The sequence below is a fragment of the Camponotus floridanus genome, unplaced genomic scaffold (assembly GCF_003227725.1).
Source record: "Camponotus floridanus strain SB8 unplaced genomic scaffold, Cflo_v7.5 scaffold17, whole genome shotgun sequence".
Taxonomy (NCBI): Eukaryota; Metazoa; Arthropoda; class Insecta; order Hymenoptera; family Formicidae; genus Camponotus; species Camponotus floridanus.
In genome coordinates this window covers 2,756,525-2,776,695 of record NW_020229292.1, presented here as the reverse complement: position 1 = coordinate 2,776,695, position 20,171 = coordinate 2,756,525, and the positions used below count along the sequence as shown (strand labels likewise).

At 27.0% G+C, this 20,171-nt stretch overlaps 1 protein-coding gene across 3 annotated transcripts; it reads left to right on the top strand.

Annotated features, from left to right (window-relative positions):
- The first annotated feature begins 178 nt into the window (after positions 1-178).
- On the top strand, positions 179-15,173 carry LOC105249377 (aminopeptidase N). 3 transcript variants are annotated; one of them, XM_025407313.1, is made up of 12 exons: positions 179-298; positions 426-919; positions 2,013-2,459; positions 4,354-4,531; positions 6,502-6,640; positions 8,404-8,485; positions 9,830-10,095; positions 10,515-10,795; positions 12,420-12,610; positions 12,809-13,156; positions 13,237-13,306; positions 14,960-15,173. In XM_025407313.1, the coding sequence occupies exons 2-12, from the start codon at positions 450-452 to the stop codon at positions 15,119-15,121; spliced, it is 2,634 nt and encodes an 877-aa protein (XP_025263098.1). In that variant the 5' UTR covers positions 179-298; positions 426-449; the 3' UTR covers positions 15,122-15,173. The 3 variants fall into 3 exon arrangements, with proteins under 3 accessions (XP_025263098.1, XP_025263099.1, XP_025263100.1); XM_025407314.1 differs by lacking the exon at positions 13,237-13,306 and having other exon boundaries at positions 12,809-12,846; XM_025407315.1 differs by lacking the exons at positions 12,809-13,156; positions 13,237-13,306 and having other exon boundaries at positions 14,960-15,148.
- Positions 15,174-20,171: the final 4,998 nt, after the last annotated feature.

The following is a 20,171-nucleotide window of genomic DNA, read 5'->3' as shown; positions in this document are numbered from 1 at the left end:
TCGCTAGCACGAATTTGGAGTGGGAAAAACGGCACCGTGCTTTGCTATTACATACCGTTTCTCGATCGAACTGTCTGTTAACGACCTCAGAAGTTGTGTGTTTACATATGACATACACATTTATTGTAATATCGCCAAGTGTTATTAGTCTTTAGAAGTTTCTCGAAATAATAAGAAATCATAAGTGCGCATATATATTTCATGTTACAATGATAGTGGATAAAACATTAATTTATTGCAGCTAATTATTGTAACAAGACATACACTTGCTTAGAATTTGTACATCTCATTATACAGAGTAAGTTATTCCAAATTAAGTTTATTTTTATATATTTGTCTTAATTCCTTTTTTTCCGCTAAATATCGTGATAAAGATAGTGCTATGTCTAATTTGTCCGTTTGTACTTACAAAAATATTTTTACAGATATCTAAGATAAAAACTAGTATCATGTTTCCTAAACTATTGTTAAGTAGCAGTTTAACAATCATCGTCGCGGCGGCTTCTTTAACCGACGATCAGATAATTACAATATCTCAAGAAGAGTTGAACAGGATCTCGATATATATATTACCGCAACATTATGATATCATCGTTACATATATCGAAAAAAATATTCTTGTCATCGACTACAGTATACGTACACATATTAAATATTCAACACCAAGCATTATATTATATTTACACCTAAAAAATATTAATCCAACTGTGGTTTATTATCCAAACTATTATTCTATGAATGATATTAAAACTACGAACATTTATACACCGGTAAGAACTATGTATGATGTTGAGAACAACATTGTCGAATATACATTCGCTGAAGATCTATTCCCAGGGTATTACATCATAAAATTAGTTTATAATATAACTGAAGATACAGGTTTAAAAAACTTTTATAAAAGAGATGGGCGACAGTGGTAAGTAACTGTTAAAATGTTAAATACATAGTAATTTTATGATGTTTATGAACAAGCTCTGGTAAAGCATTTTGTTTCTATTTAAAAAGAATTTTCTAAGAAAAACTAATTTATTCATAGACATGTACGTATCTGAAATGTTTCCATTCTTAATTATATGTTTCTTAATATTCTTTTGGTAAAAAATTTTGCAATTTAATATTATCATTATTATTAAAATGTAAGGTGCAAATAAAAATTAATTTAATTATAGTAGTCAGCAATAATACACGTTTTATACAGCATTTTATTGTCAACACTCGAAATCAAATATTCTGGTAGATTTCCGAATTGTTTTCAAAATATAAGTATGATTTGGAAGGATTTATATTTTTTTAAACTTGTTTATATGTAATTTGAAATTTTGAACAAACATTTAAGTTTTACGCTGTTTATTTTGACAATACTAAACTTTAGGAAATTCATTTCTAATATTTAAAAAAGCTTATAATTTAGAAGGAAAACATTCCCAGACACATGTTTATATGAATTCTTTTTATCCTTATTGTCCATAAAAATCATTATCAAAATTTGATTAATTCATGAATACTTACAACTTTCATAAACACTCTGCATATAATACATACAATTAAATATATAAGTTATACTTATGCTGTTTCATGTATTTAAACGTGCATTTACACACACCCATATTATTTAGAAATAATACTATTTTCGCTAATAACTAAGATATATATACATATGTGTTTCATTTAATAAATCATCACTAAAATAGGCAGTTTTTTTCACTTGTATAAAATTATGTACAAAATCGTTGATAATATATCAATTAAAATCAATTTAAAAAAGTTATTATTCCAATACTATTTTATATTGATATTTATTTTAATTTTATTAAACGCATTAAAATTTTGATACTAAAATATTAATTATTAAATATTTATTTTGTACCTGTATATTCTAAAATAGACATTTTACGAATCCCGCACAACTAAAATGTATGCAACTTTTATACAATTTCATTGAAACCACTTTTGCATCAGATTTTGTGGTGTCTTTTATTATTGTTAATTCATATTTCTAAATGTAATAGGTTGGCAACGTATGTTGATCGTATTGGAATCCAACATATGATTCCGACTTTGCCTGAATCTTCAGGAACCATCATGCCCTATTATGATATTATTGTCGAACATTATCAAAACTATACAGTTTTATCAAATGAACCAAAAATGATAGAAAAAATAGAAACGAATGATAAAAACATGACGAAGACACATTTTAATACGCTTGTAAAGCCTATGTATCTACTATTTCTGACTAACCGAAATTTTTCTCTTATGCCTGGTACAAATGAAAGTGTCAGAGTTAATATGTGGTGTAGAATGCACTGCGAATTTGCACACCAATTTGCTGAAAATATAACATTGTACGTGTTCGATAAATGGAAACGTTTAAATCAAACTTGGGAAATAAATCATATTGCACTTCCGGATTTTCAAAACGAAAGCATCACAAATCTGGGCCTTATTTTTTACAAGTAATTATATAATTTAAAAAAATTAATATATTTTAAAGATGAAAAAGAGAACAACAATTCTTGATAACTAAAATTATTTACATATGTTTTCTCTATTTTTAAAATATTATTTGAATATATTTTAGAAAATAAGTTATATTGTATGAAGTAATGAGAGGAGAAACACATCTAATCGTTTATTGTCAGTTCAGTTTATTATTGTCCAGAAAGTTATTGCGATTTTTGTTGTTTAAGATTTGGCGCTTTTTTCATGTTGTCTTTCTTTAGTATTTATATTGTATTTTGTATTTATATTGTATTAATTTAAAAGCGCAAACTTTGCTCTACATTTTAATAAAAATGACTGTATTTTGATTTGATTGGTTTCCGTTTTATTTAAATTATGAAATTAAGAATGATAAAATAGCAAATTCCAGCGATTTTTTTATATGAATTCAAAATGAGGCGTTTAAGAGCAGCTGAAGTCTCTCAATATTAAAGATGCATTTGGTCCAGAAACCGCTAACGTACAATGCAATGATTTCCGTTAATGCAATGATTTCCGTAAATTTCAGTGGAGATGAGAGCCTTGAAGTTGAAAAGTTCTATACGACTGCGATTATTGACGACGACCACTTGAAGGTGTTAGTTGAAACAGAGTCACGCACATCGATTTAAGAACTAGCGGAAAGACTTGGCGTAAGCAAGTCAGCTGTTTCTGATTACCTGGAACGAATTGGAAAAACAAAAAAGCTCGACAAAAGGATGCCGTATCAAAAAAATCGTCACTTTAAAGTGTGTTCTGCATTGAATTTGCGCAAACAAAATAATCCGTTTTTCAATCGCATTGTAATGTGTGATAAAAAATGGATGCTACGATAATCGTCGACATTTTTCACAATGGTTAGACCATGATGGAGCGTCAAAACACTCTCCGAAACCAAAATTGTATTAAAAGAAGATTATAGTGACTATTTGGTAGTTGTTAGCCGAGATAATTCACTACAGCTTTTTAAATTCGGACGGAAATTACGGCAGAGAGGTACTGTCAAGAAATTGGCAAAATGCATTAGGAACTGACATGTTTGCGTTCGGCGTTGGTCAACAGAAAAGGCCAATACGACAATACTCGATTACACGCCGCAAACCGACGCTGCATTAATCAATTGAGCTATGAAGCTCCATGAAACTCTGTCTCACCCATCATATTCGCCGGTCTTCTCACCAATTTACTACCACTTCTTTAAACATTTCGACAATTTCTTGCAGGGGAAACCTTTAACAATAAAGCTACTGTAGAAACGCCTTCGAAGAGTTTGTCGCTTCTAGAAATCTAAATTTTATGCTACAGGAATAAATATATATTGTATCTCGTTGGCAAAAATATTTAAATTTCAATGGTTCTCTTTTCATTTGATAAAGTTCACTTGCTAAAATATGCGTATTTGAACTTGAAAGTTAAAAACCACAATAATTTTCTGGACAACGTGTCTTCAATGTACATCAACTTATATGAAAAATAATATTAAAATATATATATATTTTATTGTATAATCTTAAAATTGAAAATTACAAATTGAAATATAAAATCGTAAATTAAATAATTATATTAAGATATAAGTATAGGTATAAATGTTATATTAAGGTTTTCACCTTTATCAATCAAAATTTAAAGAAGTTATATATACATATATATATATATATATATATATATATATATATAATGCGATGCTCGCTTCCGACATGTTGCATTACTTCGTAATGTGCATTTAGAAATAAAACATTGATAATAATATATAATTAATACGTTAATTTAATAGAATCATTTAATTATAAATTTGGAAATACAATATTTTTTATGTGTTATTATACAACAGAAATAATCATTATATAAAACATTTTTTTTACTTTTCAGAGAAGCAGATATTATCTACAATGACAATGTAGATTCTGTTGCGACTAAAATCAAAGTTCGTCGATTCATGGCCTATAAAATAATAGAGGAATGTTTTTATTATGGAAATCCACTTTGGCCATCATATATGTTCGATGAGGCTGTTGTCTCATTTCTTGGATTATATGTCACCACGCAGGTTATTTTAAGCATTCTTTAGTGCAAACTTTTCTCACTAGCAAACAATATAATGGATATAGTACATATATAGAGTATTCTAAAAGTCTCAGAACGCTAAAATATCTCGAAAACCATCAACTATAATGAAAAATATAGGAAGATACAAAATTGTAAGAATAAATAAAATGTACTTAGTGATGATAAGAATTTAACCTTGGATGAAATACTTGAAGTCATATGAAGGTCAAGTTGATTTTTTTAACTGAAACTCTCCATTTTTTATTGCATATTCTTATAGCATATTTCAAGAGCTTTCCGAAAAAATATAATTAAGTTAGTTTTTATTAAGTACTTTCCGAGTTATGGGGTTTAACATCATTTCTTAATTATACATAAACCATAAAATATCCTGTAAAATATTCATTTTTCGATTATCTTAATACTTTTATGTACAAAATAATGAGAGAAATTAATTTGTGTGAAGAAAACACATAGTTATTTTTAAGAAAAAGTATGTAATTGTTAATTGCAAATTACATATTTTTTCTTAAAAATAACTATGTGTTTTCTTTAGACCAATTGATTCCTCTTATTATTTTGTACCTCTTATTATTTTGTTGCATAAAAGTATTAAGGTAAGATAATCGGAAAATGATTATTTTACATGATTTTTTACGGTTTATGTAAAATTAAGAAATAATTTCAAGCCTTATAACTCGGAAAGCACTTAATGGAAACTAAATTATAGTGATTTGAAAAGGTCTAAAGAAGGGCTATAAGAATATACGATAAAAAATGGGGAGTTCCATTTAGAAAAATCAACTTGATCTTCATATGACTTTGAGTACTTCATCCATAGTCAAAGTCTTATCATCATTAGGTACATTTTATTTAGTCCTACAACTTTGTTCGTTATATATTTTTCATTATAGTTGATCGTTTTCGAGATATTTTAGCGTTCCGGAACTTTTTGAAGACCCTGTATATAACTATATATATATATATATATATATATATATATATATTATTTTTTTTTTTTTTTTTTTTTTTTTTTCTTTAAAAATGAGCAAGCTTTGTGTTAAACTGATATATATTGAAATAAATTTATATGTATATATGGTAAATATTTACCTTTACATAGCCACCCCCAAATTACTTGACCTTGACAATATTGTCAAGATCACTTATGCCTTGAGTAAAATGTTTTAGGCGTCGCTCGTTGTTTATTAAACAGTTATAAACAAAAGAAGCTTTATAAGTTTTACAGAATTTTTCAACATCATGTACAATAATAGACATTTTGTATTGAAAGTTATAAAGGATTAAACATATTGAAAAACTTTTCAACAAACAACGAGCGACGCATAAAACCTTTTGGATGTTACTCAGTGCAGTATATGTCAAGGTCAAGTCATTTGGGGCTGGCTGTGTAAAGTTAAATATTTACCATTATAGAGGGTAATTCTTTTTATAAATCAAAATATTAGGTGAGGATTTTATATTTACAAAAATAAATGAGTTTTTAAAAAATGCTAATTTTCAAGTAAATCTGCAACATACATAGATAATACAATTTAAAATAGTTTTACATTTTTATGTTTCTTTTATTTTGTGTGTGTGTCAAAGTCACTATGTTACATTTATCTGACTTTAAATTATTATATGAAAAAAAAGAAAAATTCGAAAATTTGCGCGAAAATCATTCAGATTCCACGTAATATATGTATAAATATAGAAATTGTGTAATAAGATAATTTTTTATATAATATATTTTAATAATTCTAGAAATATTTAGTTTTAAAGTTATGTCGAGTAATCATTTTTGTTATGAATATATTATATTTTTAAATTATTTATTCTATATTTTAAGTGTATAAGAGTATAACAAATTTTTTTTACATACACGAAAGTAACAGCTCTAATGCATATTGCTATAGTATGTTAAATATAATATTAATTAAGTAAATACATTTAAACTATTTTCTATAGACTTTCCCAAGTACCCGGATGATGGATCTTTTTGTGGTACAAATTCAACACGACTCTCTTCATTTAGATACTGAATATAATACATCACTTTATAATACATCATTCGACATTTATTTTCAACATTACAGTTACATTAAAGGTATGATAATATAATTAAAAATTGATTATGCGTAGATTGTTGAATATAAAAGCTTAAAGAATAAACAGAATAACTGATAAAAACTTTAATTTTATATACTCTTCATTATACATGCACATGTATACAGGGTCTACCAAAAGTGTGGAAACCCCTAAATATCTCGGAAAATATACGTTTTACAGAAAAGTGTTTCCAACAAAAGTTGTAGGGTTTAAGAAGATCTATATACTGATTCTATCAGTTTGACCTTGGATGGCGTCGTCAAGGTCAGGTCAAGGTCACATTGACTTTTTTAAATGACACCCCCTACATTTGATTGCATATTCTTATAGCTTAATTCAAGAGCTTTCCAAAACACTATAATAATGTTCATTTTTATTAAGTACTTTGCGAGTTATGAGGGTTGAAATAATTTCTTAATTTTACATAAACCATAAAATATCTAGTAAACCATTCATTTTTCGATTATCTTACCTTCATATTTTTATGTACAAAATAATGAAAGGAATCAATTGGTGTAAAGAAAACATACAGTTGTTTTTAAGAAAAAATATGGAATTGTTAATTGCAAATTACATATTTTTTCTTAGAAACAACTATGTGTTTTCTTTACACCAATTGATTCCTCTCATTAATTTGTACATAAAAGTATGAAGGTAAGATAATCGAAAAATGAATGGTTTACTAGATATTTTATGGTTTATGTAAAATTAAGAAATTATTTCAACCCTCATAACTCGCAAAGTACTTAATAAAAATGAACATTATTATAGTGTTTTGGAAAGCTCTTGAATTAAGCTATAAGAATATGCAATAAAATGTAGGGGGTGTCATTTAAAAAAGTCAATGTGACCTTGACCTGACCTTGACGACGCCATCCAAGGTCAAACTGATAGAATCAGTATATAGATCTTCTTAAACCCTACAACTTTTGTTGGAAACACTTTTCTGTAAAACGTATATTTTCCGAGATATTTAGGGGTTTCCACACTTTTGGTAGACCCTGTATATATATACATAATAGAACTGTAGTATATAAAATTATATATAAAATATATTACATATATAGGATGTTTCTTTTTAAGTGATACAGTCGATTATCTCACAAACCGATAATTTTATTGACAAATTTTTTGATCGAAAGTTGCATAGCTTGAAGGGAAACACATGATGAAAATAGACTTGATCTTATCAAGGTCAGGATAAGATCATTAATGCTTTTTTAAATGAAAATTTCTATTTTTTTATTACATAACTACATTCTTGTATTACTTCAAGAACTTTCAAAACGCTGTAAAAAAGTATTTTTTCATTGAGTACTTTTCGATTTATGAGGCTTAAAATAATATCTTAATTTTACATAAGCTATAAAATATCTAGTAAAATATTCATTTTTCGATTATCTTATCTTAATACTTTTATGTACAAAATAATGAGACGAATCAATTGGTGTAAAGAAAGAACGTAGTTGTTTTTAAGAAAAAATATGTAATTGTCAATTCCAAATTAATGTGTTTAATATCAGTTTGCTTAAGAAAAGTATTAAAATGATCAAACTTTAACTTGTTATATCTTTTAAACCAATGTCGCCTTTCATTTACTTTTTTTGCGCGGAATTACGCAAGACAACTTTCTCTATAACATCTTCAAATGATAATGAAATCAGTGATGTAACATTTTATGTACTTTTACTATAATTATTAATTATTATTTACTATTACTATTATCTTATTCATATTCTGATGTAAATTGTATAATTATAGTATTCAGTACATTGCGTATATTACAAATGAATATTACTGAAGAGTTATTTTGGCAGATTATCCGTACATATGTAAAGGACAAGTAAGTAATACTCTATACTAATAAAATTACTATTTTTATTTAAATTAAATTAATTTTATTTTTGTTTAAACTTAAACCATTTCTTTCATACTTTATTTTCATTATTATTATTATTTCTATATTTTTTACTATTATCATTTCCATATTTTTTACCTTTAATGTTATTAGATATATATAAGATATACAAGACATATTTTCAATTTATATATACATTTATCTTTTGAAAGTAATCAAGTTTGACCATTCCTTTTATAATTTAAACCGTTGCATCAAATATTTATATAAAAACTATAAATCATATGATTAATTATGTAATTAATTATATATTTAATTTAATTAAATATATATATATATATGTATATATATATATATATATATATATATATATATATATATGCATAATATCCCATTTTAACTTGGACAGTAAAATATCTCAAAAACTAAGCCCAGCAAACAAAATGTTTCAGACGAAAGTTGTATTGTTTCGAGGGGGACATAAGATGGTACCATTGATTTGACCTTGAAGAGTTATTTGAAGGTCATCTTCAATTTCTTAAAAGGAACCTACATTTTCTCATTACATATTCTTGTAGCTTATCTCGAGAGCTTTCCGAAACACTATAATTAAGTTAGTTTTCGTTAATTGCCTTCCGAAACTTATAAGGCTTGCAATAATTTCTTAATTTTACATAAACCATAAAATATCTTGTAAAATATTTATTTTTCAATTATCTTACCTTAATACTTTTATATTTGCAAATAATGAAAGGAATCAATTGGTGTAAAGAAAACACATAGTTGTTTCGAAGAAAAAATATGTAATTTGCAATTAACAATTACATATTTTTTCTTAAAAATAACTATGTGTTTTTTTTATACAAATTGGTTTCTCTCATTATTTTGTACATAAAAGTATTTAGGTAAGATAATTAAAAAATGAATATTTTAAAGAATATTTTACGGTTTATGTAAAATTAAGAAATTATTTCAAGCCTTATAACTCCGAAAGTACTTGAAAAGAAAAAACATTTTATTATAGTGTTTCGGAAAACCCTCAAGATAAGCTGCAAGAATATATAATAAAAAGTAGGCAGTTCCATTTAAAAAGTTGGAAGTGATCTTCACGTTACCTTCAGAAGACTCTTCAAGATTAAATCAATGGTACCTCCTTATGGCCTCCTTATAACCATATAACTTTTGTATGAAACATTTTTGTCTTAAATTTGGATTTTGAGATATTTCAGTGCGTAGATTAAAAGGGCCTACCCTGTATATGTATATATATATGTATATATTTGCTTATAATACCTTTTATTAACATATCAATAAATTTTATAACTTTAGCAAGCCATATTATCACTACTTACGTGAAGTTATAAAGAACCTTTCGTCCATTCAAATGTCTACGTACTATTTATATATTATAACGGAGCTACTAATGTCTCCATCAAAAATAAATTATTGTCCTGTACTGAAAATATATCGAGATTACAATTCTAAACAGTTAAATATAACGATGAAATATAAAATAGAGAAGGCGTATGATTACATACCGATGACGCATGATATGGTGTGGGGTGACTTTGTAGTATTTAATCGACACCAACTTGGTAAGTTTGCAATAAATTTATTACATTTTATAGTGTTTATCATACATACATATTGGAGAGAAAGATTTTCATTATTAAAAATATTATTCATTATGTCTTATATGTATTACATTTATTATACATTATATATACATGCATAAATTATATATATATATATATATATATATATATACATACATATGCACAATTATTAGAAATATTAAATTTTCATGCAAAATGATTTTATATCTAATATAATATACAAATTGCATTTCCATTTATGTTCACTTTATGATACATTTTTGATCTCTATTAATGTATAAAAGTATAAGTACAAAAGTATAAACAGATACTTGTACTGATAAACCCATTGAAAGATATATATATATATATATATATATATATATATATATATATATATTTATTTATTTATTTTACAGGATATTATCGAGTCAATTACGATATCGAAAACTGGAGAAGAATTATAAGTTATCTAAATTCTGAAAATTATATGAAAATATATGTTCTGAATCGTGCCCAAATTATCGACGACGCTTTCCACTTAATGATAACAAATCAACTTAATTCCATTGTATTCTGGAATATCACGAAATATCTGTCACGAGAAACAGACTACGTGGCATGGTATCCTATGTTCAAAGCTTTAGAATATCTGTCCAATATCTTTCTATTTCAGGAAAAGATATATGTTGATATCAAGGTAATAACACATATTATAAACAATATCAATAGTGATGTCTTCAACATATTAGAAACATATTACTTATTGCACATATTAATATTGTGTGCATTTATAATAATAATTATTAAGTGTTTTCCAAAAACATACATCTAATAAAATATACGTAGCTAGAAAAAATTTGATTAGGTATTTTAAATATACATATTTTGGATGAAAGATAAGTATATTTGTAAATTAATATTCAAGTGTATGTACTAATCTTATAAAAAATTGGAGAGGAAAAGGGAGAAAAATTTGAAGATTGTTATTATTTTTAATCACAGCATGATATTTATAATAACGATTTAAATATCATTAATTTTGAGATAGCAAGCTAGTAGGAAACATATATATTAATTATCTGTTTAATACTCGAACAGTTAACATTAATATAATAAGTTATTAAATTATATTATAGATATAATGTCTACATTTATGTTTACATGGCTACAATATATGCATGTATGCACTTCTGTATGTTTATTTTATGATATGAACATGTGTTAAGCATTTGTGAATGTGCACGCAAGAAAAATTTAAATTTGTGTATAAATACGTATATATAAGTATAGCTATATAAGATAGATATCTTTATAAAAAGAATTCAGAGCTGTTTACAAAGACAGAATGTTCTTAATATATAAATCTTCTTAATATATAAAATACAATTGCGGAAGATGTCTTTCTATATAGCATAATATAATGCAAGAATCGAAAAATATAAAATTTATATCAAGTAACAATATAAATATATAGAATATATATGTCTCATTTTAATTTTCTCAGGCAAATATGTCGGAAAACAATGAAAAATCGAAAAAATGTTTTAGACAAAAGTTGTATGGTTTCTAAGGGAACATAAGATGGTGACATTAGTTTGACCTTGAAGAGTCACATGAAGGTTAAGATAAAGGTCAAGGTAATTTGCAATTAATAATTCCATATTTTTTCTTAAAAACAACTGTATGTTTTCTTTACACCAATTGATTTCTCTCATTATTTTGTACATAAAAGTTGTAAGGTAAGATAATCAAAAAATGAATATTTTACAAGATATTTTATGATTTATTATATATTATGTAAAATTAAGAAATGATTTCAAGCATAACTCGAAAAGTATTTCATGAAAAAATGTTTATTTATAGTGCTTTGAAAAGCTCTCGAGATGCTACAAGAATGTGCAAAAATATGTAGGGTATTCCATTTAAGAAATTCAAAATGAACGTAATCTTCATGTAATTCTGCAAGATCAAACTAATGGCACCATCTTATGTCCATCTTATGTCCCCCTACAAACCATACAATTTTTGTCTGTAACATTTTTTCGATTTTTCATTATTTTCCAAAATATTTGCCTGGGCAATTTAAAATAAGACACCCTGTATATATATATATAAATACACACACACACACACACACACACACGCACGCACACGCACGCACACGCACGCACGCACGCGCACGCACGCGCACGCACGCGCACGCACGCACGCGCGCGCGCGCGCGCGCGCACACACACACACACACACACACACACACACACACACACACACACACACACACACATATATTTATTTATTTATTTATTTATTTATATATTTAGGATAACATGCTATACTTATTAAACAACTTGCTTAATAAACTTAAATACGATGAAGTTTCTAATGAATACGATCTTACAAAGTCTTTAAGAATGGAGGCTGCGAGATGGGCATGTACTCTTGATAGTGAAACATGCATAACAAATGCCCGACTTAATTTAAATCGACATCTCGAAGATCCCGGAAATAACACGTAATTTTTCTTATATATTCTCGGTTATTTTAATTTGATTGTTTTGTAAATACATGTGCAATGTTTATTACATTATTTGATCAAAATTTAAATTTATTATGTTATATTATGAAATTATAATTTGTTATATTATTTAATCAAAATATAAGATTAATATGTGCAAAACATTTATATGAGAATTTGTTTTTTGTTAAATAGGCTTTTGCTATGGTGGAAAGAATGGACATATTGTCAAGGTTTAAAAATATTGTACTATTCTTTTAACAATGAAAATTCTCCTTGGTGGGGAGTATATCGTCTGGGAAAAGAAAAATTTAAAACTAAATTTTTAAAATATCTGTCTTGCCCTGCGTATTCACAATTTATCAATCCCTATTTAAACCTAATAAAAAATGATAGTACAACATCGATTATGTTTTTCAAAGATTTTTCCGATAAAGATTATATTAATTATTTTCTTTTTACTATCGCGAAGCATGCCAGGAATCCTGTAATACTCGACTTCATATTAGAAAACATATTAACATTTGATAACATAAGACCCAGGTAATACAGCTTCCTTCGTAAATATATATCTATCATTCAACAATTTATGTATCAATAAATTTATTATTTTACTGTTATAGACAAGTCAGCGAGCATGCAACATTTATTGTTATTATTAATCATGTGTATTCTATAGATCATTTGAAAGAGGTAAAAATTGCACGTGTCTATATATGTATATGTAAAATTAATAATTATGATGTAACATAAATTTGTTATTTAACATTGTTGTTGAATATTAAAATAATTTATTTTATAAATGTACTACTTTCTAACAGATAAATTAATTAATGCAACAGAAGTTGAATTAAATAAATGTAAGAAGTTATGGTTTTTTATGAAAGAGAGAAATAGGAAAGTAAAAATAAATTTTATGAATATTATACTAATATTCCACTTATATTCATTTATTAATCAGTAATTTTTTGCTTTTATACAGTATATATTAATGTTACGGTATCCCAAAGTAACAAGTAAAAATTAAATGTCATTTAATTTCTTTTATGAAATAAGCATTTTTTATTTTTAATTTCCAAAAATACTATTTCTAAAATATATATAATTTTTAATAGAATGACAGAGTTGGAAAGAATGAGTGAGCAAGTGACAAAGTAAAAAAAAGAAGAGAATTTCTTTACTTGGAAACTTTAGTAATTTTAATAAAAATCGATTTTTATAAATTTTGAAAAGAGAATTTATAAGCTTTAGATTTAAATCTTAGTTAATCTAGATGTTTAACTCTTAGTTAAATAAATTTAAATATTTTTCAGTATGATTGGGAGAGATATTACGTAATGTGATTCGCATACTTTAATATTATACAAGTCATTAGTTTATCAAAAATTTAATTATGATTGATAGGTTAACACGAATTAATGCAATAGTCTGCTAGATATATCAATTATTATAATAATATTTCCTCTGTGATAGCCGTAACTCGTATAGGATTCTAATTTTATTTTTAAAATCACTAATTCCAAATTCTATAGATTTCTATTTGTCATTACTTACAAAATTATTTGTAAACATTCCTTACAGACAAAAAAATTGTTAAGTAAAATACAGTGCAATACTATGCACATAATATGATAGAACACATAATACAATAAAAGAATGATTTTTGTATCAGTAATTTTCACGATATTTTTTCGCCTATGCTTTTCTATAGAGATTAGAAATGATTTATTTTAATAGAAATCTAGAATTGAGATTTATTCAGTTATTTAGTCGCGGAAAAAATATATTTCATATACAACAACTTATTTTTAAAAAATTAATTATTTCTGAAACTGAGGCACTATTATTCACATTTGGTTCTCTCTTAAGAGAAAAATTAGTTCGAAAAATTTATATTTATATTTCGCATTTAGAGTTTTACTCATTTTTTAAAAATTCATGTCATTTTGTTCGATTGCTGAATTTTTGATGAAGATACGAAATCTATATAAAAATCGACATTAATTGATTAAAAATGTTTACAAACTTATAAACCAGTTTTTTTTGGGATAACTAAAATTTTGACTCTGAGAAGAAAAATTGTAATTTTTATAATGTATAATTATTATTTATTCTTATTATATATTTAAGATTATTGTGTATATATTATATATATATATATATATATATATATATATATTAATTATATTATATATTATATATATATATATATATATATATATATATATATTAATATAATTATATATATATATACACATACACGAGATCATATTTAATGTAATATTTATTGATAATTGATTATTGGCTATTCACACTAATACTTAATATCGACATAATCTGTTTTAGATAAACAAATTAACAGAAAGCTACAAACATATGGCAATGTATTTACCAATAAATAGCACTATAAACCAATATGTTTTAAATATTCAAAGCAAGATACGAAGGCGCAATTTCGAAATCAGATGTCAAAAAAATTACTTTAAGAATTTTATGAAATATCAATAATATCCGTTTAAAAGTAACAATTATGACGCAAACACATCTATATATCTTTCTTACAAATAGCATTTTATAATGTTTATAGTTATCGATTTATTATTTATGCTTATATGTGTTAATAATATATAATTAAATACACATGCATTTACAACGATACTTTGTGGTCTGCAATTAACCAGTATTTTTCTTTATTAACATGAAATAATACAAAGTGTTAATTATATTCATAATTATAAATAATTGAAATTAAATAATGTTATATTACATGAATAATTTTAATCGCACAAATGAGAAAGTATCTAATATTTGACATTATGTATATATATATATATATATATATATATGTATATATATTATTAATGACATTATATATATTATATATACTAAAAATATATTATTGTACCTTATATGTACCTTTATTTATTTTCATCAAAATTATTATCCTAAGTATTCCTGTAAAAATATTAGTCAGCGCTTATTGTTTATTAAAATGTTATTAGCAAAAAAAATATGTGAAAAAAGTTATTTGCAAAGAAATTAAATAGAATATTAATATAAGAAATCTGTCTCAGAAAATGATACATAAATATTTAGAAATATCAAAATAATAATTTTCTAAGTTAATTATTTTTCAAAATGTACATAATATTGAATATGTAATATTGAAAATGTACATAATGTACATACAGCTTAATATTTTTGTATTCTTTTGTTTACTAAATTACTTTGTTAATCTAAATTACTTCTTTGAAAGCATAAAATCGTAGTTTTGTCATTAAAAGAATTGGAAGATTTTATTTTTTGACAGCGTGGCATTGTTCGTTCATGAACATGTTATTGTCTATGAGGTTGTAAACGTACAGTGTCATGAAAATTTATTAGAAGTCACTGACACCATGAGGCCAATCAAACAAAAGTTTAATTTGTTGCATTTGAGGTAGGTGAACTTGACAGACGGTTCCTAAAACGATTACCTCGTTTGTTTCCAAATGTGTGTATATGGTTGTTCCATTGAAATATATAAGATCTCTTGCACGTATATAATCGCATCGTTTGTAACATTAAACAGATCGAATATGTGAACTTATTTATTTAATTTTTTTCGCAAATTTAATATTCTTTTATATTATATATCCTTCAATATTATTTTTACATTGAAACTACATTGCATATTAAACAAATTTAAACCATTAATGTTTCCTGTGCTTTATTGAAACTTCTAATTTAAAGCTATATGATAATATGTACTTCATTAAATTTTATTGTAATTATACATAATATATTCTTAGACAAAATATTTAAATTCTCTCTAATTCTCTCTCTCTCCCTTCCCCGCCTCACTCTCACTCACACACACACACACGCGCGCGCGCGCGCGCGCGCACACACACGCACACGCGCACGCGCGCGCACACGCACACGCACACGCACACACACACACACACACTGTTGATAAACATAAAATAAAATCGCACTCTTTTATTCTCGACGTAATTTTCTATTTAAATATATCATTAATTTTTGTAGATAACTATAACAACTATTTTACACAATTTTTTTAAATACAATTTTTTATTAAAATAATTTTTTGTGAAATAGTTTTATACAATAATGTTTTACTACTGAGATTACTCGACTTCTTTTTTTTTACCTTTTTTTGAAAAGGTAATTTTTTTAGGATATCACTAATTTTTGTAGTCAATTAAGAAATAACTATTTTGCACATTAACTTTGTTTAATGTAACATTTTTGTTGTTTAAATAATACTATGTCTTGTGCATAAAACAGTTTTATATTATACAATAACATAAAATTTTTTACAATTTAATTCTGACACATGGTTAACTTTTTTATACTTTTTAAAAAAACTTTTTTATACTTTTTAAAAAAGTAATTTTTGAGGATATGTTAAATATCCAATTAAATAAGCAAAGAATCCGCCACCAGTCCCATCATTTCATTAAAATATGACGATCTTCTCTACTTAATATACTTTTTGCAAACTTCGTAAAGTTAAAATATTAACAAAGCTACATTCTTCAATTAATTCTAAGTGAAGTTCACTTTAATAAAATTTTAATTTTAGATTTAGTTACAAACCTTCGACATTTTCAATGAAGAAAAATCGTTTCTAAATTACTTTAGAAATCTGTTATTAATGTTACTAGATAGTGTGATAGTACAGGAGACTGCATATAGGATGAGTTTGATTTCGTGTACCAATTTTTTTTATGCGAGGGATTACTGCCCAGGTAGCAAGCACAACGTCATTTTGACGTTCCAAACTAGTCATTTTTGGTCATATGTGGTCAAAATGACTGATTATTGTTACATGACTTTATATTGACGTCTTGCTATAACATTATTTTGACATCATTTTTCAGTCATGAAGTGACTATTATTTTATTATGAATGTCATTAGTTAGTACATCGATCCCATAAAAAAAATCTTTTAAAATTTTTTATATGACATGACTTATTTCGCGATCAGACTTTTTATATATTTATATGTTAGCTTTAACGAAACTGAATATTGAATCCACAAGATAATGTAACACCTTTTGTTCACGTTATACTTTATTTTTACAAAACGTATAGATCAAGAGGAAGACTTGAGAGAGAGAGAGAGGGATAGAGGAGAGAGATTACTGCTTTCGCGGTAAAATTTTTAGAACTATAAAAATGAACTTCTAGATGGCGTAGCTTCTTTGTTCGACTGCCATCTACTTTACTGATTATAAATAAAATTCAAATGTAACTGAAAAAACGAAAACAAAACTATAGTGATATCTAACACTCCTCCTCATTTGAATTAATTAATATAATTCACATAAATTTCTTAAGTCCGCTAATTTGTTTACATTTAGTGGTTTGGTACACATGTCTGCCAACATTTCTTCAGTCTTGCAGTACTCGCATTTGATCGTCCCATTGTTGATATGATCCTTAACGAAAAATCGACGTGTATCGATGTGCTTTGTCCTATTTGAAAAGCCTTCTGGATTGATCAATGCCAGGCAGCTTTGGTTGTCCTCAAATATAATTGTTGGCTGACTCATGTCCACTTGGAAATGACCTAAAACTGATCGCAACCAAATAGCCTCCTTGCAAGCATCTGACAGTGCCATAAACTCAGCTTCAGTAGATGATAAAGCAACACATGACTGCTTTCGACAGCACCAACTTATAATTGCTCCATATGCTTTAAATATGTAGCCGCTGTTTGATTTTCGATCTGTTCGATCCTCTGCCCAGTTTGCATCAGCGTAACCTATGAGGGATTTGTTACTGCTATCTCCCAAATAAAGTTTTAAATGAATAGTACCTTTTAGATACTTCACCACTCGCTTTAATTCGTCCCAGTCTTCTTGTGTAGGATTAGTTGTCCTTTGTGCGAGAATTGAAATACTCGCAGCGATGTCTGGTCGAGTATTCATTGAAACGTAAAGTAACTTTCCGATTAGCCGCTGATACTCTGCATTACTATCTAAAGCCTCCGTTGGTTCACCTTTTCTATATTCAGTCTTCAATGAAATTTTAGATTCCTTTACATCTTTTAATCCAAAATGATTAATAATATGATTGATATAAGCTTGTTGACTGATGTAAAAGAACCCATTTTTAGCTCTTTCTACCTCAATGCCAATATATGTTTTGATTTGGCCTAAGTTTTCAATCTTGAATTTGGATTTTAGAGTCTTTTCTACTGTTTTAATAGCCTCAGTGCTTTTACAGGCTATCAAAATGTCATCTACATAAATAAGAATGTAACACCAATTCTCGTCAAATTTCTTTCGATATAAACATTGATCTGCATCACTCTGTTCGAAACCTGCACTAATGATTACATTGTTGAGTGACTTGTTCCAAGTTCTTGCTGATTGCTTCAATCCGTATAGACTCCTCCTTAATCTGCATACTAAATCGCTGTCTTGTTCGAAGCCTGGGGGTTGAACCATATATATTTCTTCCTCTAAATCACCATTGATGAAAGCTATTTTTGCATCTAAATGAATAATGTCCATATTCTCCTTGCCTGCAATAGTAAGTAGCAGCCGAAAAGTTGTTTGCCTTGCAACCGGTGCAAATACTTCATCATAGTCACATCCATACTTTTGCGAAAATCCTTGTGCCACCAATCTAGCCTTGAACCTTTTTATACTGCCGTCTGCATTTGATTTTATCTTGAAAACCAATTTACAGCCAAGTGGTCTTCTTCCGAATGGTAGCTTTGTTATTTCCCAAGTTCCGTTTTCATGATGCGAATTAATCTCTTCTTGCATGGCTTGTTGCCATTCAGTCTTGTAGTCGCTCTCAAATGCCTCTTTAAGTGTTTTTGGCTCTAATATTATTTTGCGAACTACATTAACTTTCGTAATTAGGCGCTTCGGAGGAATTCCTTTAGTCATTCGGTTTGACCGCCGTATAATTTCAGTTCCGTTTCTTGCACTATTTTCATTGTTGCCTTCTGATTCACTGCTGTTGGCACTGACGAATAATTCATCACTTCTGTCTATTGAATCGTCACTTATTATTGTAGATGTCGAATCTTCAATCACTGTTGTCTCGAACTGTTGATCGTCCACTGGATCCATTTCTAATGGATTATTTTCTTTCTGCTTATCTGCCTCTTCTATTGTCATGTCTAGATTACTATGATCAACAAACCATACATCGCGGCTTATTCTTACTTTGCGCGAACTCTGATCATAGCATCGAAATGCCTTTGAATTCTCATCGTATCCAATGAAAATTGATGGAAACGCCTTCGCATCTAATTTCTGTCGTTTCTCATCCGGAATGTGTACATAGCACTTAGAACCAAATATCTTAAAATTCTTCAACAATGGCAATGTACCTGTCCATAACTCATATGGCGTTTTCGAAACTGCTTTAGTTGGTAGTCGATTCTGAATGAAGTTTGCCGTTGTTATTGCTTCTGCCCAAAAAAAGAAGACTCAGTCTTGCATCAATTAGCATACACCGCGACATTTCTATAAGTGTTCTATTTTTACGCTCCGCAACGCCATTTTGTTGAGGTGAGTAGGCTGCTGTG